This window comes from Salmo trutta, chromosome 13, assembly GCF_901001165.1.
Source record: "Salmo trutta chromosome 13, fSalTru1.1, whole genome shotgun sequence".
In the NCBI taxonomy this organism is placed as follows: Eukaryota; Metazoa; Chordata; class Actinopteri; order Salmoniformes; family Salmonidae; genus Salmo; species Salmo trutta.
Window position 1 is genome coordinate 74,822,411 of NC_042969.1, and position 24,818 is coordinate 74,847,228.

Consider the following 24,818-nt stretch of genomic DNA (forward strand, 5'->3'; position numbering starts at 1 on the left):
ATTTAATAGGGTCTAGTAGGGTCTTTAACCTACTGGCAGTGTCTGATTTAGTAGTAGTTTCTAGTAGGGTCTTTAACCTACTGGCAGGGTCTGATTTAGTAGTAGTTTCTAGTAGGGTCTTTAACCTACTGGCAGGGTCTGATTTAATAGGGTCTAGTAGGGTATTTAACATACTGGCAGGGTCTGATTTAGTAGTAGTTTCTAGTAGGGTCTTTAACCTACTGGCAGGGTCTGATTTAGTAGTAGTTTCTAGTAGGGTCTTTAACCTACTGGCAGAGTCTGATTTAATAGGGTCTAGTAGGGTTTTTAACCTACTGGCAGGGTCTGATTTAGTAGTAGTTTCTAGTAGGGTCTTTAACTTACTTGCAGGGTCTGATTTAGTAGTAGTTTCTAGTAGGGTCTTTAACCTACTGGCAGGGTCTGATTTAGTAGTAGTTTCTAGTAGGGTCTTTAACCTACTGGCAGGCTCTGATTTAGTAGTAGTTTCTAGTAGGGTCTTTTAACCCACTGGCAGGGTCTGATTTAGTAGTAGTTTCTAGTAGGCTCTTTAACCTACTGGCAGGGTCTGATTTAGTAGTAGTTTCTAGTAGGGTTTTTAACCTACTGGCAGGGTCTGATTTAGTAGTAGTTTCTAGTAGGCTCTTTAACCTACTGGCAGGGTCTGATTTAGTAGTAGTTTCTAGTAGGGTCTTTAACCTACTGGCAGGGTCTGATTTAGTAGTAGTTTCTAGTAGGGTCTTTAACCTACTGGCAGGGTCTGATTTAGTAGTAGTTTCTAGTAGGGTCTTTAACCTACTGGCAGGGTCTGATTTAGTAGTAGTTTCTAGTAGGGTTTTTAACCTACTGGCAGGGTCTGATTTAGTAGTAGTTTCTAGTAGGGTCTTTAACCTACTGGCAGGGTCTGATTTAGTAGTAGTTTCTAGTAGGGTCTTTAACCTACTGGCAGGGTCTGATTTAGTAGTAGTTTCTAGTAGGGTCTTTAACCTACTGGCAGGGTCTGATTTAGTAGTAGTTTCTAGTAGGGTCTTTATCCTACTGGCAGGCTCTGATTTAGTAGTAGTTTCTAGTAGGTTCTTTAACCTACTGGCAGGGTCTGATTTAGTAGTATTTTCTAGTAGGGTCTTTAACCTACTGGCAGGTCTGATTTAGTAGTAGTTTCTAGTAGGGTCTTTAACTTACTGGCAGGGTCTGATTTAGTAGTAGTTTCTAGTAGGTTCTTTAACCTACTGGCAGGGTCTGATTTAGTAGTAGTTTCTAGTAGGGTCTTTAACCTACTGGCAGGGTCTGATTTAGTAGTAGTTTCTAGTAGGGTCTTTAACCTACTGGCAGGGTCTGATTTAGTAGTAGTTTCTAGTAGGGTCTTTAACCTACTGGCAGGGTCTGATTTAGTAGTAGTTTCCAGTAGGGTCTTTAACCTACTGGCAGGGTCTGATTTAGTAGTAGTTTCTAGTAGGGTCTTTAACCTACTGGCAGAGTCTGATTTAGTAGTAGTTTCTAGTAGGGTCTTTAACCTACTGGCAGGGTCTGATTTAGTAGTAGTTTCTAGTAGGGTCTTTAACCTACTGGCAGGGTCTGATTTAGTAGTAGTTTCAAGTAGGCTCTTTAACCTACTGGCAGGGTCTGATTTAGTAGTAGTTTCTAGTAGGGTCTTTAACCTACTGGCAGGTCTGATTTAGTAGTAGTTTCTAGTAGGGTCTTTAACCTACTGGCAGGGTCTGATTTAATAGGGTCTAGTAGGGTCTTTAACCTACTGGCAGGGTCTGATTTAGTAGTAGTTTCTAGTAGGGTCTTTAACCTACTGGCAGGGTCTGATTTAGTAGTAGTGTCTAGTAGGGTCTTTAACCTACTGGCAGGGTCTGATTTAGTAGTAGTTTCTAGTAGGGTCTTTAACCTACTGGCAGGGTCTGATTTAATAGTAATTTCTAGTAGGGTCTTTAACCTACTGGCAGGGTCTGATTTAGTAGTAGTTTCTAATAGGGTCTTTAACCTACTGGCAGGGTCTGATTTAGTAGTAGTTTCTAGTAGGGTCTCTAACCTACTGGCAGGGTCTGATTTAGTAGTAGTTTCAAGTAGGCTCTTTAACCTACTGGCAGGGTCTGATTTAGTAGTAGTTTCTAGTAGACTCTTTAACCTACTGGCAGGGTCTGATTTAGTAGTAGTTTCTAGTAGGGTCTTTAACCTACTGGCAGGGTCTGATTTAGTAGTAGTTTCTAGTAGGGTCTTTAACCTACTGGCAGGGTCTGATTTAGTAGTAGTTTCTAGTAGGGTCTTTAACCTACTGGCAGGGTCTGATTTAGCAGTAGTTTCTAGTAGGTTCTTTAACCTACTGGCAGGTCTGATTTAGTAGTAGTTTCTAGTAGGGTCTTTAACCTACTGGCAGGGTTAAAGACCAAATATGTGGCCTTGTACATGAAATCAAATTTGATTTGTCACATGCGCCAAATACAACAGTGTAGACCTTACTGTGAAATGCTTACTTACAAGCCCTTAACCAACAATGCAGTTTAAAGAAAATATAGTTAATTAAATATTTACTAAATAAACTAAAGTAAAAAATAAAATAAAAATAACACAATAAAATAACAATTCCGAGGCTTATATACAGAATGTTCTGAGTCAATGTGCACGGGGAACAGGTTAGTTGAGGTAATTTGTACATGTAGGTAGGGGTAAAGTGACTATGCATAGATAATTAACAGCGAGTAGCAGCAGTGTCAATGCAAATAGTCCGGGTGGCCATTTGATTACTCCGTGACCTGTCTGTGAGTTGGGTGACCTCTGACATTTGACCCCTGTCTGTTCCTTTGTCTGTCTATCCGTGTTATAATTTTATGTGGTGCTCTGTGTCTACCACATGTCAGACCCTTATAATTACAGCTGCCACTCAAGCATTCATCCCCCCATCTCTCACCTCTTTAACGCTCCCTCTTCCTCTCTCTCTCTCTCTCTCTCTCTCTCTCTCTCTCTCTCTCTCTCTCTCTGTTTCTCTTTCTGCTTTTCTCTCTGTTTCTCACTCTCTCTGTTTCTTTCTCTCTCTCTGTTTCTCTCACTCTTTCTCTTTCTCTGTTTCTCTCTCTCTCTCTGTCTTGCACAAAACACACTCAGCGTCACAAAAACAGACTGAAAAAAGTCTTAAACTAATTTCCCAGTTCGCCCTGCTGGAGGTCAGACAGGGAAAACGCTGGCATCCTGGTAATTGGTGTGTGTATTGTGCATATGTGCTTATGCGTGTGTGACTCTGTGGGTAATTGAAAACGTTTTCCCCTCTCTTCGCTCTGGGTCCTCCGATGGCGGTTGATGATTAGAACTGAATGCTGTGTAATCCCACAGACGTGTGCTGCGTGGATAGGCATTCTATCACTCCTTTTCTCCCTCTATCCTTGAACCCTTTTTGATTTGTTAGTCTGTTAATCACCTGGTTATTACGTTGGTTAAATGACTGTATTGACACACACACACCCAGGCCTGTGTGTAATATAGAGTTGAGCAGAGCAGGGACACATGGGGGTGGTCTCAGGCAGTGTGTTATTCCCAGTTTTCCTAGTGGTGGTTTGGCAGTGGGGAGAGAGTCGGTGGAAAGGGGGAGAGGGGGAGAAAGGGGGGTGGAACCCGACACAGGGTTGAGTAAATCCCTCTCGGATGGTAATGACAGGGTCCATGCTCTGGCCAATTTTCCCTGTGCTCCCTCATGGCCCAACTCAGCACTCAGCCAACAATTACTGAGACAGAAAAAAAGAGGGAGAAGGAGAGGGGTGGAGGACTGGGGTGAGGGAGGGAGGTGGGATGGAGGGATAGTGGGGGAGTGGGATACGGAGGGTAGGGTGAGTAGGGAATGAAGAGAAAGGAAAAATAGGAAATATGGAGGGAAAAGGGAGAACAAAAGAATGTTGATGAACACTTTAATCAGGATTTATCCCTCCTTCTGTTTGTCCAAATGCTTAGTTAACATGGTGGAAAAAGTTTCAGGCAACGACGTGGTAACGTTTAGGTAGTGTTTTGGTAAAGTTTTGGTAGTGTTTATGTAAAGTGTTGGTAGTGTTTTGGTAAAGTCTGGGTGGTGTTGTTGTAAAGTTTTGGTAGTGTTTTGGTAAAGTTTTGGTAGTGTTTGGCAAAGTGTTAGTAGTGTTTTGGTAGTGTTTGGTAAAGTGTTAGTAGTGTTTTGGTAAAGATTTGGTAGTGTTCTGGTGAAGTTTTGGTAGTGTTTGGTAAAGTGTTAGTAGTGTTTTGGTAAAGTTTTGGTAATGTTTGGTAACGTGTTAGTAGTGTTTTGGTAAAGTTTTGGTAGTGTTTGGTAAAGTGTTACTAGTGTTTTGGTAGTGTTTGGTAAAGTGTTAGTAGTGTTTTGGTGAAGTTTTGGTAGTGTTTGGTAAAGTGTTAGTAGTGTTTCGGTAAAGTTTTGGTAGTGTTTGGTAAAGCGTTGGTAGTGTTTTGGTAACGTTTCGGTAGTGTTTGGTAACGTGTTAGTAGTGTTTTGGTAGTGTTTGGTAAAGTGTTAATAGTGTTTTGGTAGTGTTTGGTAAAGTGTTAGTAGTGTTTTAGTAAAGTTTTGGTAGTGTCTGGTAACGTGTTAGTAGTGTTTTGGTAAAGTTTTGGTAGTGTTTGGTAAAGTGTTACTAGTGTTTTGGTAGTGTTTGGTAGTGTTTTGGTAGTGTTTGGTACAGTGCTAGTAGTGTTTTGGTGAAGTTTTGGTAGTGTTTGGTAAAGTGTTAGTGGTGTTTTGGTTACGTTTTGGTAGTGTTTTGGTAGTGTTTGGTAAAGTGTTAGTAGTGTTTTGGTAAAGTTTTGGTAGTGTTTGGTAAAGTGTTAGTAGTGTTTGGTAAAGTGTTGGTAGTGGTTCGGTAAAGTTTTGGTAGTGTTTGGTAAAGTTTTGGTAGTGTTTGGTAAAGTGTTGGTAGTGTTTTGGTAAAGTTTTGGTAGTGTTTGGTAATGTGTCAGTAGTGTTTTGGTAAAGTTTTGGTAGTGTTTGGTAATGTGTCAGTAGTGTTTTGGTAAAGTTTTGGTAGTGTTTGGTAAAGTGTTGGTAGTGGTTCGGTAAAGTTTTGGTAGTGTTTGGTAAAGTTTTGGTAGTGTTTGGTAAAGTGTTGGTAGTGTTTTGGTAAAGTTTTGGTAAAGTTTTGGTAGTGTTTTGGTAGTGTTTGGTAAAGTTTTGGTAGTGTTTTGGTAAAGTGTTAGTAGTGTTTTGGAAGTGCTGCGGTTGCATTCCCACTGTTTAATTACCCAATGTCAGTCCCAGCTGATGGCTCCCTCTCCCCCACTGTCCCGTTCTCCCTCTCTCACTCTCTCCTATGCTCCTCTCCGTCTGGACAGTTCTGGGAGCAACAGGTACGGCCAAAGGCAGTGTGCATGGAATGTGGGAGACCAGGGAGCTTCTGGAATAAAGTTATACAGTGCAGCACGACTTACCATGGCAACAAAGAGCAGACAGACACAAACACATCTTACTGACAAAGACACACACACACACACACAAACACACACACGCGCGCACGCACTCACGCACGCACACACACGCACACACGCACACACCCACGCACACGCGCACACACACACACGCGCGCGCGCACACACACACACACACACACGCACGCACACAGAATGCATTATCTCCAGTGCTCAGACATGGACCCAAAACCCCATTGTGCTGAGGGACAAAACCCTTCCTTTTGTGACAGAAAAGAGAACTGTTTAATAGCTCAGTGTTCTAGCAGGAAACCACAGAAACAGGAAGACTGCTACATTGAACCTTACATGACAAAAGACCATTAGAGTGATGGTTCTGTAGCCACCGCCACCTTAATATAGAAACCATCATCTATAACTGACTGGATGGAGGGGTGAGGGAGGAGATGATGAGGGAGGCTTCATCATAATGTTTAATGAGAACTGATAATGGATTGTCAGAAGGGGGAGGTGGTGAAGGTAGGGGTGATATTAATATTAACCATGTACACACACACACACACACACACACACACACACACACACACACACACACACACACCAACTATACATGAGGACCCACACCAGTTCTCCTCTTTACTTTCTGTCCCTCTCTCTATTCCTCTCTCTACCCCTCTCTCTATCCCTCTCTCTACACCTCTCTCTACCCCTCTCTCTATCCCTTTCCCTATCCCTCTCTCTACCCCACTCTTTATCCCTCTCTCTACCCCTCTCTCTATCCCTTTCCCTATCCCTCTCTCTACCCCGCTCTCTATCCCTCTCTCTACCCCTCTCTCTATCCCTCTCTCTACACCTCTCTCTACCCCTCTCTCTATCCCTTTCCCTATCCCTCTCTCTATCCCTCTCTCTATCCCTCTCTCTACCCCTCTCTCTATCCCTCTCTCTACCCCTCTCTCTATCCCTCCCTCTATCCCTCTCGCTACCCCTCTCTCTATTCCTCTCTCTACCCCTCTCTTTATCCCTCTCTCTACCCCTCTCTCTATCCCTCTCTATACCTCTCTCTATCCCTCTCTCTACCCCTCTCTCTATCCCTCTCTCTATCCCTCTCTCTACCACTCTCTCTACCCCTCTCTCTATCCCTCTCTCTACCCCTCTCTCTACCCCTCTCTCTTTCCCTTTCTCTACCCCTCTCTCTTTCCCTTTCTCTACCCCTCTCTCTATCCCTCTCCATATCCCTCTCTCTACCCCTCTTTCTATCCCTCTCTCTACCCCTCTTTCTACCCCTCTCTCTATCCCTCTCTCTATCCCTCTCTCTACCCCTCTCTCTTTCCCTTTCTGTACCCCTCTCTCTATCCCTCACTCTACCCCTCTCTCTACCCCTCTCTCTATCTCTCTCTACCCCTCTCAATATCCCTCTCTCTATCCCTCTCTCTACCGCTCTCTCTACCCCTCTCTCTACTCCTCTCTCTATCCCTCTCTCTATCCCTCTTTCTATCCCTTTCTCTATCCCTCTCTCTATCCCTCTCTCTACCCCTCTCTCTATCCCTCTCTCTATCCCTCTCTCTACCCCTCTCTCTACCCCTCTCTCTATCCCTCTCTCTACCCCTCTCTCTATCCCTCTCTCTATCCCTCTCTCTACCCCTCTCTCTATCCCTCTCTCTATCCCTCTCTCTATCCCTCTCTACCCCTCTCTCTAGCTCTCTCTACCCCTCTCAATATCCCTCTCTCTATCCCTCTCTCTACCCCTCTCTCTACCCCTCTCTCTACCCCTCTCTCTATCCCTCTCTCTACCCCTCTCTCTACCCCTCTCAATATCCCTCTCGCCATCCCTCTCTCTATCCCTCTCTCTATCCCTCTCTACCCCTCTCAATATCCCTCTCTCTATCCCTCTCTCTACCCCTCTCTCTACCCCTCTCTCTACCCCTTGCTCTATCCCTCTCTCTACCCCTCTCTCTACCCCTCTCTCTATCCCTCTCTCTATCCCTCTCTCTACACCTCTCTCTATCCCTCAATCCAAAAGGCTAATTTCCACCCAAACCATCTGTATAGACTATAAGGAGCCTTTAGGTCCCTTTCAGTTGAAATGACCCCCCCCCTTTCTCTTTATTTCCCGCTCCCCTCTCCAGTACAGACCCTGTCCTCCATTCTAATCATTGACTTTTTGCTTCCTGAATGAACAGACGGTGTTTGTCTTCTCCTTCTGTCCCCCCCTCCTTTCTCTCTCTCTCTCTCTCTCTGTTTCTCTATGTAGTCATTTATTGCCATGTCGCTCCTCCAAAAATAACACTGATAATTCATTTCCATTGTGAAATGATTCGTCAGTCGGATGTGTCCATCCCTTTGCTCTCTCATGTGACCTTCATTACTCAGAGGGGAGGTTACGGTTAACTTATATACTGTAACGTGAATACAGAGTGAAACATTATAAAACACAGACCCTAGATCAGGTCGCTTCTTAATTACAGGGTTGAAAACAAACTCTGTCAAATAAGAAAGTCCCATGGACAGATCTGGGACCAGCAGGGTTAGGCTGACTGCCATGGTAACTTACTACACATCCAACAGTTAGTTGATTTGATATCTTGACTAAACCAAGTTGAAGTTGGTCTTCCTACCTTCCCTTTTGAAAAGAAAAGAAGACTTCAGGAGTTGTTCAGATAGCTAGTTCACTCAATTCCAATCGGTTAGCAGTGACTGCAAACTAGAATAAGGATTTAATCACTTAGCTACATCCACCACAGACAAACACTATTATTGATTTCCCCAAAACAAAACATTTAAATGATTTAGTGTTAATGATTATGCAACACCAAAGTCAACTCAGTCACTTCAAACCTAGTTGTGTCCCACAGCTGCTTTGTCTGACAGTATACCCATGAGTTTGGCAAAGTGAGAGTACTCCAGACCACCTCTCTAACCCTATACCTTTCTCTCCCTCCTGTCGGTCCCAGGGCCCCCGACAGCTCCGCTCCACCTCATCTCCAATGTCAATGAGACGTCGGTCAACTTGGAGTGGAGCACCCCCCTCTCCTCTGGTGGACGCCAGGACCTCAGCTACAACGTGGTGTGTAAACGCTGCGGGCCCGAGGGGACCCGGTGTCAGCCCTGTGGGAACGGGGTCCACTTCAGCCCCCAGCAGCTGAGCCTCAGGGCCACCAAGGTGTCTATCAACGACCTGCAGGCCCACACCAACTACACCTTTGAGATCTGGGCTGTTAACGGGGTCTCCCAGCAGAGCCCTGGACCTGAGCAGGCCGTGTCAGTGACAGTCACTACCAACCAGGCTGGTGAGTTGGGGTTGGTTGGGGGGAGATGTGTCTGGGTGGGGAGAGAGATGCTGGAGACTGTTGTTGGTGGTTGTGTTGTCTTGGTAAAGGCTGAGATGCGCTTTGAATGTTTGAATATCCGTGCCTTTTTCTTTTCAAGGGAATGGGGAATCAGACAACATTTCCATTCTAATGAATTGTATTGATTTGGTTAGACTTAATTAAGTTGTTACGGTCTGTTGGGTAGGGCTGTGTGTGAGTGTCTGTGTCCTTGCCTGTGTGTGTGTATTGTTCCGTTGGAGTGGGATCATGAATACCATGCCTGGCCCTCTACAACCACAGTAGAGCTCTCTGTCTCTCTGCCTGGTGGTGCGCTGAAAGGCCCCTATTGTTTTGTCGTTCGGCCATTTTTTCTCCAGTTGTTGTGCAAATGTGTTTTATGGCTGTGACCTTCCCTTTCCCCATGATAGATGATTCTTACCTCTGGTTTTACTGCTGTGTTTTGGGTGGCGGGTTAAGTGCCTTTTTGTGTTGTTGATTATATCACTGATTTTCATCCCTGGGAAAAGAGAATATCTCTTTCTGGTTAGGACAGTGACTGGGGGATTCTGACTGGCTATTTAAGGACATGATGGCTTGATTAATCTGGTCTGGGGAGAAAGGGGAGATGAATGGATCTAGAGCTGCTGTGAAACCAGTTGTCCTGCAAGCCAAACCTATGTCAGAGTTGTGTTAGCTAAGCTGATTCTCTCTCTCTGTCTCTCTCTCTGTCTCTCTCTCTCTGTCTCTCTCTCTCTCTGTCTCTCTCTCTCTCTCTCTCTTTCTCTCTCTCTCTCTCTCTCTGTCTCTCTCTCTCTCTGTCTCTCTCTCTTTCTCTCTCTCTCTCTCTCTCTTTCTCTCTTTCTCTGTCTCTCTCTTTCTCTCTTTCTCTCTGTCTCTCTCTCTCTCTCTCTCCTCTCTCTCTTTCTCTCTGTCTCTCTCTCTCTCTTTCTCTCTCTCTTTCGCTCTCTCTTACTCACTCTCTCTCACTCTCTCTCTCTCTCTCTCTCTCTCTCTCTTTCTCTCTTTCTCTCTTTCTCTCTCTTACTCACTCTCTCTCACTCTCTCTCTCTCTTTCTCTCTCATTCACACACACATACAGCACATACACACACATACAGATTAATATCCCTGTGTGTAGCTCTGGGGTGATCATCTTACTGGAAATAGTGAGATATATTAATGATGTTGCCTTTGGCTCGTCAATAAAGCATGTCTCACAACTGTTCTCCATTCTCTAATACTTAAATTAAGTTGGCCCTCCACAGCTGAAGAGATTGTGAGTGTGTGTGCATGCGTAGTCATGCTTGTGCGTGCGTGTGAGGCAAAAATGTCTGCGTGTGCAGGTTCTTTTGTGTGTTGTGTAGAATGTGTGCATGTGTCTGTGAGTGTGTGTGTTTTAGTTAGAGAATGCCTTTGCATGTGTGTGTGAGTGTGTGTGTATTTTAGTTAAAGAATGCCTGTCTGAAAAAGTGTGTGTGAGAAAGTGTGTGTGTGTGGATTGAAGAGAATAGCACCAGCGTGATTGGATTTCTCCCCTAATACAGTAGCAGTTTTCAGAAATCTAGTTTCATCCCCTGTAATCCAGACAGTCATCTGTGGCTGTCCCTCTCTCTATTTCACCCCCATCCAGACAGCCATCTGTGGCTGACCCTCTCTCTATTTCACCCCCATCCAGACAGCCATCTGTGGCTGACCCTCTCTCTATTTCACCCCCATCCAGACAGCCATCTGTGGCTGACCCTCTCTCTATTTCACCCCCATCCAGACAGTCATCTGTGGCTGTCCTTCTCTTTATATCACCCCCATCCAGACAGCCATCTGTGGCTGACCATCTCTCTATATCACCCCCATCCAGATAGTCATCTGTGGCTCACCCTCTCTCTATATCACCCCCATCCAGACAGCCATCTGTGGCTGACCCTCTCTCTATTTCACCCCCATCCAGACAGCCATCTGTGGCTGACCCTCTCTCTATTTCACCCCCATCCAGACAGTCATCTGTGGCTGACCCTTTCTCTATTTCACCCCCATCCAGACAGTCATCTGTGGCTGTCCCTCTCTTTATATCACCCCCATCCAGACAGCCATCTGTGGCTGACCATCTCTCTATATCACCCCCATCCAGATAGTCATCTGTGGCTGACCCTCTCTCTATATCACCCCCATCCAGACAGCCATCTGTGGCTGACCATCTCTCAATATCACCCCCATCCAGACAGTCATCTGTGGCTGACCATCTCTCAATATCACCCCCATCCAGACAGTCATCTGTGGCTGACCATCTCTCTATTTCACCCCCATCCAGACAGTGATCTGTGGCTGACCCTCTCTATTTCACCCCCATCCAGACAGTCATCTGTGGCTGTCCTTCTCTTTATATCACCCCCATCCAGACACAATGGATGTTATGTTATGATAGATGTGTTATGATAGATGTGTTATGATATTATGATGGATGCATTATGATAGATGTGTTATGATAGATGTGTTATGATATTATGATAGATGTGTTATGATATATGTGTCATGATATTATGATAGATGTGTTATGATATTATGATGATATATGTATTATGATAGATGTGTTATGATAGATGTATTATGATAGATGTGCTATGATAGATGTATTATGATAGATGTATTATGAAAGATGTATTACGATATTATGATAGATGTGTTATGATAGATCTGTTATGATAGATGTGTTATGATAGATGTATTATGATAGATGTGTTATGATAGATGTATTATGATAGATGTGTTATGATAGATGTGTTATGATAGATGTATTATGATAGATGTGTTTCGATATTATGATAGATGTATTATGATAGATGTGTGATGATATTATGATAGATGTATTATGATAGATGTATTATGATAGATGTGTTATGATAGATGTATTATGATAGATGTGTTTCGATATTATGATAGATGTATTATGATAGATGTGTTATGATAGATGTATTATGATAGATGTGTGATGATATTATGATAGATGTATTATGATAGATGTATTATGATAGATGTGTTATGATAGATGTATTATGATAGATGTATTATGATAGATGTATTATGATAGATGTGTGATGATATTATGATAGATTTGTTATGATAGTGTCTGTGAAAAGCCACTTGGGCCATTGCCCTTGATTAAGGCTGTGGTTTCTGTAGGGAAGAGTGCAGAGGGAAGGAGAGATTCCTACTTTCACCATGAACAATCCCCCTGGTAAATCAGACGGGCTGTAACCAGTTCACCCCTCTGGATGACGAAAGGGGTGTGTGTGGGGTTGAGGGGTGGCGGTCAGGGTTTTGGGAGGATGTCCAGCTTTGTGCCGACCCCAGGCTGTAAATGAATGTTTTGAATGTTTATGAGATCCAGAATCTTTCGTCTACATCTTGTGTGTGTGTTTGTGTGTGTTATGCAGTGTGTGTGTGTATTTGTGTGTGTATGTCTCAATGTGATCCTTGATGTGTGTAATGTGTAGGTAGTGAGTTAGTGCATGCCATTCAAGTGTTTGTTATTGTGTGTGTGTGTGTGTGTGTGTGTGTGTGTGTGTTTCCATCCCTATACTGAATCGCACATGCATGTGAAGACAGGGACGTGTGTGTGTGTGTGTGTGTGTGTGTGTGTGTGTGTGTGTGTGTGTGTGTGTGTGTGTGTGTGTGTGTGTGTGTGTTTCCATCCCTATACTGAATCGCACATGCATGTGAAGACAGGGACGTGTGTGTGTGTGTGTGTGTGTGTGTGTGTGTGTGTGTGTGTGTGTGTGTGTGTGTGTGTGTGTGTGTGTGTGTGTGTGTGTGTGTGTGTGTGTTTCCATCCCTATACTGAATCGCACATGCATGTGAAGACAGGGACGTGGGTGGAAGAAAACTTTTTATTGGGTATCTCGTATGGGGAAATGTTTTCTTGACGCCCTGAAAAGAGTCTCCCCACAGTTTTTTCCTCTGCGGCAGCAAATCAAGTGATTCCAATCTGGTAACCAGACTCCAATATAGCGACCACATGTTCTCTACAGCCTTTGTTTCTTTAATGTCAAACCATAATCCACCACATATTCTCCCAACAACACAGTCTGACCACAGCTGGTCCAGTTACCTGAATACCTCAGAAGGAACATGTTCACAAAGACAAACTCATTCACTCTTTCTCTCTCTCTCTGTAAGACAAACTAACTCACTCAAGAGAGTAACTTACTCACAGGGTCCAACTCTTTCTCACTGTGACACACAGACTCAGACAAACAGACAGCTCAACAAACTTACCCACAAAGACATTTCCATCCATCCAGGGAGCAAACATTCAACCAATCTCAGTTTCTCTGTGTTGCTCGTTCCCAACTAATGTGTCTCTGCTAGCTAATATATGCATGGGCTGCTGTGTGACATTGAGTTTCTCCACTGTCTGTGAGAGATAATGTTAGTATGTGTGTTTACATCTGTCTGTTGGTATAATGAGTTTGTGTGTGTGTGTGTGTGTGTGTGCCCGCCCACGTGCATGCATGCGAGTGTGAGTGTTGTGGCGGGCGAGCTGTGAAAGAGTTTTTGGAGCACATTATTGAGAAATGAGATCTGAATATTCATTGCTGTTCCACTTAGTATTCCAGGAGCGTTTTAGCCCACGCTTTCAGGAGGCGGTAAGACATTACAGATCTGCCCCACATTCATGTCTGTCTACAGAGGTGCTGGTCAGGCAGCTAGTTTACACTGTTATTCTCCAATCTAGCCCTCCTGTTACATCTGTAATCTCCTGCTTCTCCTGTGTTAGCTTGATCCTGGCCGCGTGTTTGGCGGGTGATAGAGGCTCAACGTATGTGAGGCTTACATGTGTCTTATGTGTGTGTGTTTTTGTGTGTGTGTGCTCGCGTGCATGAATGTGTGTGTGTGTTTTATCTCCTCTTAAACTTGTCCCTGATTGATAGTACAGGGTGTGTCCTTCCATTGTAACCTCCACCTCCTCTATACGGAGCCTCAGAAGGAACCACTCACAGAATCACTCATCTTTAACTTCACATTAGCCTTGGGAAAAAGCAACAAGAGGTCCAGAACACGATTAAATCTCCATATCTGTCATCTTTGGAGAACAGATGGATGTGTGGATTACCTAAGGGGAATGGGCAGGGTGACCCTTTGGGTTTCTTGCTGGTTGGGAGTGTCCCTGGCCACCCCCGGGGGGCCCTTCAAATTGGGTCTGGCTGCCAGGCGCTCTCCAGTAAGATTGATCTGAGGGTTGCAAATGGGCACAGTTCTAATTGTTTAACAGAGACGCAACACTTTAGCCTGACCGGCAGGATGACACAACCCAGGGAAATCTATTTACCGCCTCTCACTCTGAGAGCTGTCTGTACACCCCCCCCTTCCACGTTCCAGACCCATCACCCCCCTCTAATCCCCATCGCCCACACCACTGAAACCAAACCCATCGGTGGTGCTTGGATTCCAGGCCTGGTAGAACTCAATCCCTCTCTAAAAGCCTGGTTGTGTTAGCGTTAGCGTGAACACTAGCCTCCCGGGACAGTAACCCCTGGACTGGTCAGGGGCAATAGAATGTATATAACGTCACAGATAATTCAATCATAATCGAGGATGGGGGTTGCCTCATTAATCACAGCAGTGTAATTGTTTAAAAGGCAGCAGCAGGTAGAATGTGTAGGATAGCAAGGTTACAGTAGCCAGAGTCCGGGTCAGAGATCCACTTAGCCTCTATAGTAGATCTACTCTAGGTAACTTTACTGGAAATGGCAGACTGTAGGCTACCGAAACATCAGCAACAACGTTTTTGTGTTTGTGTTTTAGCTTAGTGATTTGAGGATAATATAAGTTAGCCTATGGTGGAGATTCAGAATAGTCTGTGTGACTGGGTCCGCGTGTGACTGGGTCTGTGTGTGACTGGGTCCGCGTGTGACTGGGTCTGTGTGTGACTGGGTCCGTGTGTGACTGGGTCTGTGTGTGACTGGGTCAGTGTGTGACTGGGTCTGTGTGTGTAATGTGTGTAGTGTATATGGGGGAAGGGTTATTGGGTATGGAAGCTTTACCAGGGATGTAATTGGAGGCCATTGAGGAGGCGATAGGCAGGAAGGGTCTGGAAGGGTGTGTGTTTCTCCCTGCAAGGTTCTACAATGCCAACATGTTACTTGCATAAACATTTTTCTGTGTGACCTGGAAATGTTATTTAGGAGCACCAGTGCGCCTAGAAAAATGAAGGATTCTAGCTTTAATATCTCACATTTGTTCCTTGTGCTCCTAAATGTCTTTGTGTGCCCCTACATTTTTCAACTTACCCGCACATGTGCTCCTTGTAAAAAAGGTCAGCGTAGAGCCCTGCCCTGTCTGAAGATGTCTTTGACCTCCACCATCCAGCTCTACCTGACTGTGTGTGTGTGTGTACTCTCCCTACCTGTGTGGGTGTGTGTGTGTGTGTACTCTCCCTACCTGACTGTGTGTGTGTGTGTATTCTCCCTACCTGTCTGTGTGTGTGTGTGTGTACTCTCCCTACCTGACTGTGTGTGTGTGTGTGTGTACTCTCCCTACCTGACTGTGTGTGTGTGTGTGTGTGTGCACTCTCCCTACCTGTCTGTGTGTGTGTGTGTGTACTCTCCCTACCTGTCTGTGTGTGTGTGTGTACTCTCCCTACCTGACTGTGTGTGTGTGTACTCTCCCTACCTGTCTGTCTGTGTGTGTGTGTGTGTGTGTGTGTGTGTGTGTGTGTGTGTGTGTGTGTGTCCTTTCCCTACCTGTCTGTGTGTGTGTGTGTGTACTCTCCCTACCTGTCTGTGTGTGTGTACTCTCCCTACCTATCTGTGTGTGTGTGTACTCTCCCTACCTGTGTAGCAAACAGCTAGCCAACCGTTACCGACTAGCAGCGCTGTAGATACCAATACTATACAATGGAACGATCTGACTAGTGCAGTGTTGGCTAGCTAGCTACATAGTTGTCTTTGTCATAACTTGATAATTGTGTAGTTTAGTAATTACCGAGGTTAGCTAGCCAGCTATTGCCGTCCCCCGCGACGCCATTTTTTCCAAACCCAGCCAACTAGTAACACTGTAGAAACTAAATACATTACAAAGGAACGTCTTGATTAGTGTTATGTTAGCTAGCTACAAAGTTGCTTTTGTATCATGACAAGGTGTAGTACTGAAACTATCGAGGTCACCTAGCCAGCTACACCTAGCCAGCTACACGGTCAAACAAAGTCAACAACGCAGCCACTGCTAGCTAGCCTACTCCACCAGCCAGCAGTACTGTATCATTTTCGTCATTTTAGTCAATAAGATTTTTTGCAACGTAAGCTTAACTTTCTGAACATTCGAGACGTGTAGTCCACTTGTCATTCCAATCTCCTTTGCATTAGCGTAGCCTCTTCTGTAGCTTGTCAACTATGTGTCTGTCTATCCCTGTTCTCTCCCCTCTGCACAGGCCATACAAACGCTTCACACCGCGTGGCCGCTGCCACTCTAACCTGGTGGTCCCAGCGCGCACGACCCACGTGGAGTTCCAGGTCTCCGGCAGCCTCTGGAACTGCCGGTCTGCGGCCAACAAGGCTGAGTTCATCTCAGCCTATGCTACCCTCCAGTCCCTAGACTTCCTGGCGCTGACGGAAACATGGATCACCACAGATAACACTGCTACTCCTACTGCTCTCTCCTCGTCTGCCCACGTGTTCTCGCATACCCCTAGAGCATCGAGCCAGCGGGGTGGTGGCACTGGAATCCTCATCTCTCCCAAGTGGACATTCTCTCTTTCTCCCCTGACCCATCTGTCTATCTCCTCATTTGAATTCCATGCTGTCACAGTTACCAGCCCTTTCAAGCTTAACATCCTCATCATTTATCGCCTTCCAGGTTCCCTTGGAGAGTTCATCAATGAGCTTGACGCCTTGATAAGTTCCTTCCCTGAGGATGGCTCACCTCTCACAGTTCTGGGTGACTTTAACCTCCCCACGTCTACCTTCGACTCATTCCTCTCTGCCTCCTTCTTTCCACTCCTCTCCTCTTTTGACCTCACCCTCTCACCTTCCCCCCCTACTCACAAGGCAGGCAATACGCTTGACCTCATCTTTACTAGATACTGTTCTTCCACTAATCTCATTGCAACTCCTCTCCAAGTCTCCGACCACTACCTTGTATCCTTTTCCCTCTCGCTCTCATCAAAAACTTCTCACTCTGCCCCTACTCGGATGGTATTGCGCCGTCCCAACCTTCGCTCTCTCTCTCCTGCTACTCTCTCCTCTTCCATCCTATCATCTCTTCCCTCTGCTCAAACCTTCTCCAACCTATCTCCTGATTTTGCCTCCTCAACCCTCCTCTCCTCCCTCTCTGCATCCTTTGATTTTCTCTGTCCCCTATCCTCCAGGCCGGCTCGGTCCTCCCCTCCTGCTCCGTGGCTCGACAACTCACTGCGAGCTCACAGAACAGGGCTCCGGGCAGCCGAGCGGAAATGGAGGAAAACTTGCCTCCCTGCGGACCTCGCATCCTTTCACTCCCTCCTCTCTACATTTTCCTCTTCTGTATCTGCTGCTAAAGCCACTTTCTACCACTCTAAATTCCAAGCATCTGCCTCTAACCCTAGGAAGCTTTTTGCTACCTTCTCCTCCCTCCTGAATCATCCTCCCCCTCCCCCCCTCCTCCCTCACTGCGGATGACTTCGTCAACCATTTTGAAAAGAAGGTTGACGACATCCGATCCTCGTTTGCTAAGTCAAGCGACACCGCTGGTCCTGCTCACACTGCCCTACCCTGTGCTTTGACCTCTTTCTCCCCTCTCTCTCCAGATGAAATCTCGCGTCTTGTGACGGCCGGCCGCCCAACAACCTGCCCACTTGACCCTATCCCCTCCTCTCTTCTCCAGACCATTTCCGGAGACCTTCTCCCCTTCCTCACCTCGCTCATCAACTCATCCTTGACCGCTGGCTACGTCCCTTCCGTCTTCAAGAGAGCGAGAGTTGCACCCCTTCTGAAAAAACCTACACTCGATCCCTCCGATGTCAACAACTACAGACCAGTATCCCTTCTTTCTTTTCTCTCCAAAACTCTTGAACGTGCCGTCCTTGGCCAGCTCTCCTGCTATCTCTCTCAGAACGACCTTCTTGATCCTAATCAGTCAGGTTTCAAGACTGGGCATTCAACTGAGACTGCTCTTCTCTGTGTCACGGAGGCTCTCCGCACTGCTAAAGCTAACTCTCTCTCCTCTGCTCTCATCCTTCTAGACCTATCTGCTGCCTTTGATACTGTGAACCATCAGATCCTCCTCTCCACCCTCTCCGAGCTGGGCATCTCCGGCGCGGCCCACGCTTGGATTGCGTCCTACCTGACAGGTCGCTCCTACCAGGTGGCGTGGCGAGAATCTGTCTTCGCACCACGTGCTCTCACCACTGGTGTCCCCCAGGGCTCTGTTCTAGGCCCTCTCCTATTCTCGCTATACACCAAGTCACTTGGCTCTGTCATATCCTCACACGGTCTCTCCTATCATTGCTATGCAGACGACACACAATTAATCTTCTCCTTTCCCCCTTCTGACAACCAGGTGGCGAATCGCATCTCTGCATGTATGGCAGACATATCAGTGTGGATGACGGATCACCACCTCAAGCTGAACCTCGGCAAGACGGAGCTGCTCTTCCTCCCGGGGAAGGACTGCCCGTTCCATGATCTCGCCATCACGGTTGACAACTCCCTTGTGTCCTCCTCCCAGAGTGCTAAGAACCTTGGCGTGATCCTGGACAACACCCTGTCGTTCTCCACTAACATCAAGGCGGTGACCCGATCCTGTAGGTTCATGCTCTACAACATTCGCAGAGTACGACCCTGCCTCACACAGGAAGCGGCGCAGGTCCTAATCCAGGCACTTGTCATCTCCCGTCTGGATTACTGCAACTCGCTGTTGGCTGGGCTCCCTGCCTGTGCCATCAAACCCCTACAACTCATCCAGAACGCCGCAGCCCGTCTGGTGTTCAACCTTCCCAAGTTCTCTCACGTCACCCCGCTCCTCCGCTCTCTCCACTGGCTTCCAGTTGAAGCTCGCATCCGCTACAAGACCATGGTGCTTGCCTATGGAGCTGTGAGGGGAACGGCACCTCCGTACCTTCAGGCTCTGATCAGGCCCTACACCCAAACAAGGGCACTGCGTTCATCCACCTCTGGCCTGCTCGCCTCCCTACCTCTGAGGAAGCACAGTTCCCGCTCAGCCCAGTCAAAACTGTTCGCCTCTCTGGCACCCCAATGGTGGAACAAGCTCCCTCACGATGCCAGGACAGCGGAGTCAATCACCACCTTCCGGAGACACCTGAAACCCCACCTCTTTAAGGAATAACTGGGATAGGATAAAGTAATCCTTCTAACCCCCCCCCCCCTTTAAAAGATTTAGATGCACTATTGTAAAGTGGTTGTTCTACTGGATATTATAGGTGAATGCACCAATTTGTAAGTCGCTCTGGATAAGAGCGTCTGCTAAATGACTTAAATGTAAATGTAAATGTCTGTGTGTGTGTGTGTGTGTGTGTGTACTCTCCCTACCTGTCTGTGTGTGTGTGTGTGTGTGTGTGTGTACTCTCCCTACCTGCCTGTGTGTGTGTGTACTCTCCCTACCTATCTGTGTGTATGTGTACTCTCCCTACCTGACTATGTGTGTGTGTGTGTGTGTACTCTCCCTACCTGTCTGTGTGTCTGTGTCTGTGTGTGTGTACTCTGCCTACCTGTCTGTGTGTGTGTTCTTTCCTTACCTGTCTGTGCGTGTGTGTATGTGTGTGTGTACTCTCCCTACCTGACTATTTGTGTGTGTGTGTGTGTGTGTGTGTGTGTGTGTGTGTGTGTGTGTGTGTGTGTGTACTCTCGCTACCTGTGTGTGTGTGTGTGTACTCTCCCTACCTGTCTGTGTGTGTGTGTGTGTTCTTTCCTTACCTGTCTCTGTGTGTGTGTATATGTGTGTGTGTGTGTGTACTCTCCCTACCTGTCTGTGTGTCTGTGTGTGTGTGTGTGTACTCTGCCTACCTGTCTGTGTGTGTGTGTACTCTCCCTACCTGTCTGTCTGTCTGTCTGTCTGTCTGTCTGTCTGTCTGTCTGTCTGTCTGTCTGTCTGTCTGTCTGTCTGTCTGTCTGTCTGTCTGTCTGTCTGTGTGTGTGTGTGTGTGTGTGTGTGTGTGTGTGTGTGTGTGTGTGTGTGTACTCTGCCTACCTGTCTGTTTGTCTGTGTGTGTGTGTGTACTCTGCCTACCTGTTTCTCTGTGTGTGTGTGTGTGTGTGTGTGTACTGTCTGTGTGTGTGTGTGTGTATACTCTCCCTACCTGTTTCTTTGTGTGTGTGTGTGTGTGTGTGTGTGTGTGTGTGTGTGTGTGTGTGTGTGTGTGTGTGTGTGTGTGTGTGTGTGTGTGTGTGTGTGTGTGTGTGTGTACTCTGCCTACCTGTCTGTTTGTCTGTGTGATCCTCTGTCTATAATTGTATTTCTCTGTCCTTGAGTGTGTGCAGGTGTTTTTGTAGCCTCCGCCTCTGCATTTGTCAGTCCTTTTCTATCAGTAAGTGGATAATTTTTACAGACAATGATATCCATATGGATGACGTGTCTTTGTAGTGTCGTCTGTGACTGACTCTGACCCAAGTAGTGTGTTGTCAGTCTCTGAAAAAGAGGTTTGATTTTTGGAGCGAGTGGGGAGGGAGTGTGTGTGAGCTGTTATCTGTGTTACCTTCACATGTTAAAGCGGTAACACAGACAAAGAGCAGCTGGTTGAAATACTGTCTCATCATGGGCTGCTGTAGAATGGGCTTTAGATAATGATCTCTGTCTACGTTTAATAAAAAACTATTGTTTGGCTCCGTTGAAGATGGGTGGCAGGTGGCCTAGTGGTTAGAGCGTTGGACTAGTAACTGAAAGGTTGCTAGATTGAATCCCTGAGCTGACAAGGTAAAAATCTGTTGTTCTTCCCCTGAACAAGGCAGTTAACCCACTGTTCCTAGGCTGTCATTGAAAATAAGAATTTGTTCTTTTAACTGACTTGCCTAGTTAAATAAAGGAAAATAAAACAGGACAGCAGGGGATATGTCATAGCAATGTAGTGGTTTCCCAGGGTGGCTGAAGAATCTTTGGAATTGGTGGGACAGGAAGTGAGATAGCTTAGCTTGGAGAAGCCATTGGGATGGGATGTTTTCCAACCGTTTGGCTTAGCAGTAGCGCTTCACCATTGGACTCCTTAGCTGTAACGCTGTAGCCGTAGTCATTTATCCGTACAGGGCCTAAGCTCTTTGACTGGGAGCCAAGCTGACAGACAGACAGAGTTGATTGCCTCATGGCATGGTCTGGTGTTTGACTTTCTCAGAAAGAGCAATAGGAAAGAAACAGACATAGTGGCTCAGATGGTCAAAACAACAAGACAGGAAAGGTCAATGCTAAAATCTGTCTCTTTTTTTCGATTATTTTTGTCCGTAGCCCCGTCTCCCGTCAACTCGATCCAGGCCAAGGACATCACCAGACACACCATCTCCCTGGCCTGGCAGCAGCCTGAGAAAGCCAACGGGGTCATCCTGGAGTACGAAGTCAAATACTACGAGAAGGTGAGGTGGGAAATGCAGTTCTCTGGGAAATGCAGTTTTTTTCCTCATGCTTCAAAATAACATTGAACCTGACAGGTTGAGAAATTTCCATTTTTATTAACAGTGAAAAGGTGAAGCTGAAGTAAGAACCTGTGACATGCCAGGAAAATGACTTTTCTCTCTGTCCTTCAGGACCAGAATGAGAGGAGTTATCGCATCATCAAGACGTCATCTAGGAACACTGACATCAAAGGCCTGACCCCTCTGACTTCCTACGTGTTCCACGTGCGCGCTCGCACCGCCGCCGGCTACGGAGAGTTCAGCGCTCCCTTCGAGTTCATGACCAACTCTGGTGAGTGGAGCGCTGAATTGACAGCATCGCACAAATCACTGTGATGATGTCACAGTGACACAGAGGAAGTGACACTCGCTTCCCAGTTACATCTATCTCACAGCTTCTAAGATGTCGGAACATGAGTGAGATAGACATAGTGTGGGCAGGATGACTCTGTTCTGTCCTGTAGTGAAACATTGGGATCCCTCTAAGAAGAGGTGTCTGTGTGTGGTGACATAGAGATAGACATAGAGGCCCATGGCAATAAGACGTTGAAGCACACAGTCTTTGCTCAGTGGAATGGTACTGCATTGTGTCTCAATGGAGGATACGGAACAGGTACAAATACTCTGGGCCACACACAGAGGGAGAGAGGAAGGGAGAGGAACATGTACTGTAGGTTTAACGTCTCTGGACCTGATCAGACTGAATGATATTGACTTTTCTCTGTCTCTGTCCACCCACTCTTTCTCTACCTCTCATTTTTCTCTCTCTCTTTCTCACTGCATTTGTATTCCTCTCAATTTTCACTCCCCTGTCTTCTCCTCTTCTCCCTCCCTCCCTCCCTCCCTCCCTCCCTCCCTCCCTCCCTCCCTCCCTCCCTCCCTCCCTCCCTCCCTCCCTCCCTCCCTCCCTCCCATATTCAGTTCCAGCTCCTATCATCGGAGATGGGACTAACTCCACAGTGCTGCTGGTGTCTGTGGTGGGCAGTGTTGTTCTCCTCCTCATCCTCATCAGTGCCTTCGTCATCAGCAGGAGGTGAGACTCTCATCCCCCCACCTCTCTCTCTCCCTTTCTCACTCTCTCCCTCTCTGTTTTCCTTCTCTCCATCTTGCCTCCGTGATGAGAATGTCTTGCTTGGCAGCTGCATAGTCAGGCTGGAAAAAGTGGCTGTCACACATTGGCGATAAGTGCACGCACACACACACACACACACACACACACACACACACACACACACACACACACACACACACACACACACACACACACACACACACACACACACACACACACACACACACACACACACACACACAGCCCCATGATTGACGGTGTGACAGCTGAAGAGATGTAATCAGCAACCCTCGCTCCTCTTCTCCCACTCCATCGCCTCTTTCCTCTCTCCCCCTCTCCTCCCTCCATCTCTATCCCTCTATATCTCTATATCTGGGGCGGCAGGGTACCCTAGTGTTTAGAGCGTTGGACTAGTAACCGAAAGGTTGCAAGTTCAAATCTCTGAGCTGACAAGGTAAAAATATGTCGTTCTGCCCCTGAACAAGGCAGTTAACCCACTGTTCCTAGGCTGTCATTGAAAATAAGAATTTGTTCTTAACTGACCTGCCTTATTAAATAAAATGTTGGTGTGGCTGTAATATGGGGCAGTAGTTAGTTACTGTGACCTGTAGAGAGAGTGGGGAAGAGACAGAGAGAGCAGGTGGATTTGCAGTGACCCAATCAGAGGGTGGTAACCAGTGAGCAGTAGAGCAGGACATGCAGATGGGGTCTCTCTTTTCACGCTTTAACCACGCTCTGTCTTTTACTGGCCTGTGTGTGTGTGTGTGTGTGTGTGTGTGTGTGTGTGTGTGTGTGTGTGTGTGTGTGTGTGTGTGTGTGTGTGTGTGTGTGTGTGTGTGTGTGTGTGTGTGTGTGTGTGTGCACTCCTGTGTGATTGCGCACATAGAGTGTGAGTGTGGGCGATGGAGAGGAAGATGTTTGTGTGTGTGTGTGTGTGTGTGTGTGTGTGTGTGTGTGTGTGCACTCCTGTGTGATTGCGCACATAGAGTGTGAGTGTGGGCGATGGAGAGGAAGATGTTTGTGTGTGTGTGTGTGTGTGTGTGTGTGTGTGTGTGTGTGTGTGTGTGTGTGTGTGTGTGTGTGTGTGTGTGTGTGTGTGTGTGTGTGTGTGTGTGTGCGTGTGTGCATGTGTGTGTGATTGCGGCTCTCCCAGCCAAGCAGGTGGCCATCTTTGATTCATATTCATTGACGGTAACTGTCTGTCATTGTGTCTTGACCATCCTGTGGGGGAGGAGTGGGTGGGTAGTGCTCAGCGTGGCTCACAGAGCTGTTTAACAGTCATTAAAAGGACACATTGTCATGTTTTAAAGTCATTAGTGCAACATTGTCCTGCACATCTGGTGGTCTTAAACAGCCAGTGAACACATCAATAATAACACCATGGATTAGCTCTGTGCTGCTGAACCTAGCTAACCACGTCGGCCATGTTGTTTTTCTCCCCAGAAGGAGTAAGTACAGTAAGGCCAAGCAGGATGCTGATGAAGAGAAACACCAACACCAAGGTAGACCACTCACTCTACTCATCATACGCTAGTATCAACGTTCACTGATGAGCAGCACCATTCATTATTTCATCGTTGTCAGAAGAGCCGCTGAGAAAAGTATTAAATTGGTTAATAGAATAATAAAAAAGTATGTTTGTAAAAAAGTGTGAATGAAATGTATATTCCAAAAGTAATGCCATATAACATTTCTGCCAGTGTTTTCCAGTGAGAACCTATTGAGAAGATAAATACATTCATATCATTTTTCAGAGTTATTACACCAATCTAACAGAGACATCGGATGTTGTAATGTAGAAGCTGAGGAATTAAAGGATAAAGGAGAAAAGAGGACGGCAGTATAGCCCACAGCATGGGGAAAATGAGGAACAGACCGAGCTCTGCTGGTCAGAATGCATTAAACGTCCCTTTACCCTCCTCCTTTCTCTCAGGAGTGAGGATATACATAGACCCCTTCACCTACGAAGACCCCAACCAGGCTGTCCGAGAGTTTGCCAAGGAGATCGACGCTTCCTGTATCAAGATTGAGAAAGTCATTGGCATCGGTACGGACTAGACTTATTATTGACCATACTTTTACTATGTCAACATGACCGTTCTGTCAGACTGGTAATATTTGGCCAGACTCATTGGGTCAATAGAGAAAACAATCTATAATGTTCCTGTTTTCCCCTGTCTGCCAGTGCAAAAAGTTAGCTGGTGACCAATAATAGAAAATAATCATTAGCCCTCTCTCTTGCTCTCTTTCTGCTCAACTGAGAAGGAGGGATTTGGGATCAGAGGGGGTCGATCAATGATTAAAGTACAGCCCCCTTTCCCACCACCACCTGTTCCCTTCTCTCCCTCCACTAAAAATAAGTGTGTGGTACCTGTTATTAGGTCTTTTCCTCACCGTGTTGAAAATGTGAAAATGTATGGGTATGTATTTTCCTGTGAGTTTGATAAAGTGTGT

The 24,818-nt window shown here is 46.3% G+C and overlaps 1 protein-coding gene across 2 annotated transcripts in view; it reads left to right on the forward strand.

Annotated features, from left to right (window-relative positions):
• The window catches only part of LOC115206529 (ephrin type-A receptor 4), a 71,941-nt gene that overhangs the window by 32,517 nt on the left and 14,606 nt on the right, over window positions 1–24,818 (forward strand). The window contains exons 5-10 of one of the 2 annotated variants that reach the window (XM_029773630.1): window positions 8,352–8,687; window positions 21,129–21,253; window positions 21,425–21,584; window positions 22,214–22,325; window positions 23,811–23,866; window positions 24,298–24,411. In XM_029773630.1, coding sequence (XP_029629490.1) covers window positions 8,352–8,687; window positions 21,129–21,253; window positions 21,425–21,584; window positions 22,214–22,325; window positions 23,811–23,866; window positions 24,298–24,411 — 903 coding nt within the window. Of the gene's footprint in view, window positions 1–8,351; window positions 8,688–21,128; window positions 21,254–21,424; window positions 21,585–22,213; window positions 22,326–23,807; window positions 23,867–24,297; window positions 24,412–24,818 lie in introns of both variants that reach the window. The other variant, XM_029773629.1, reaches the window with a different exon arrangement.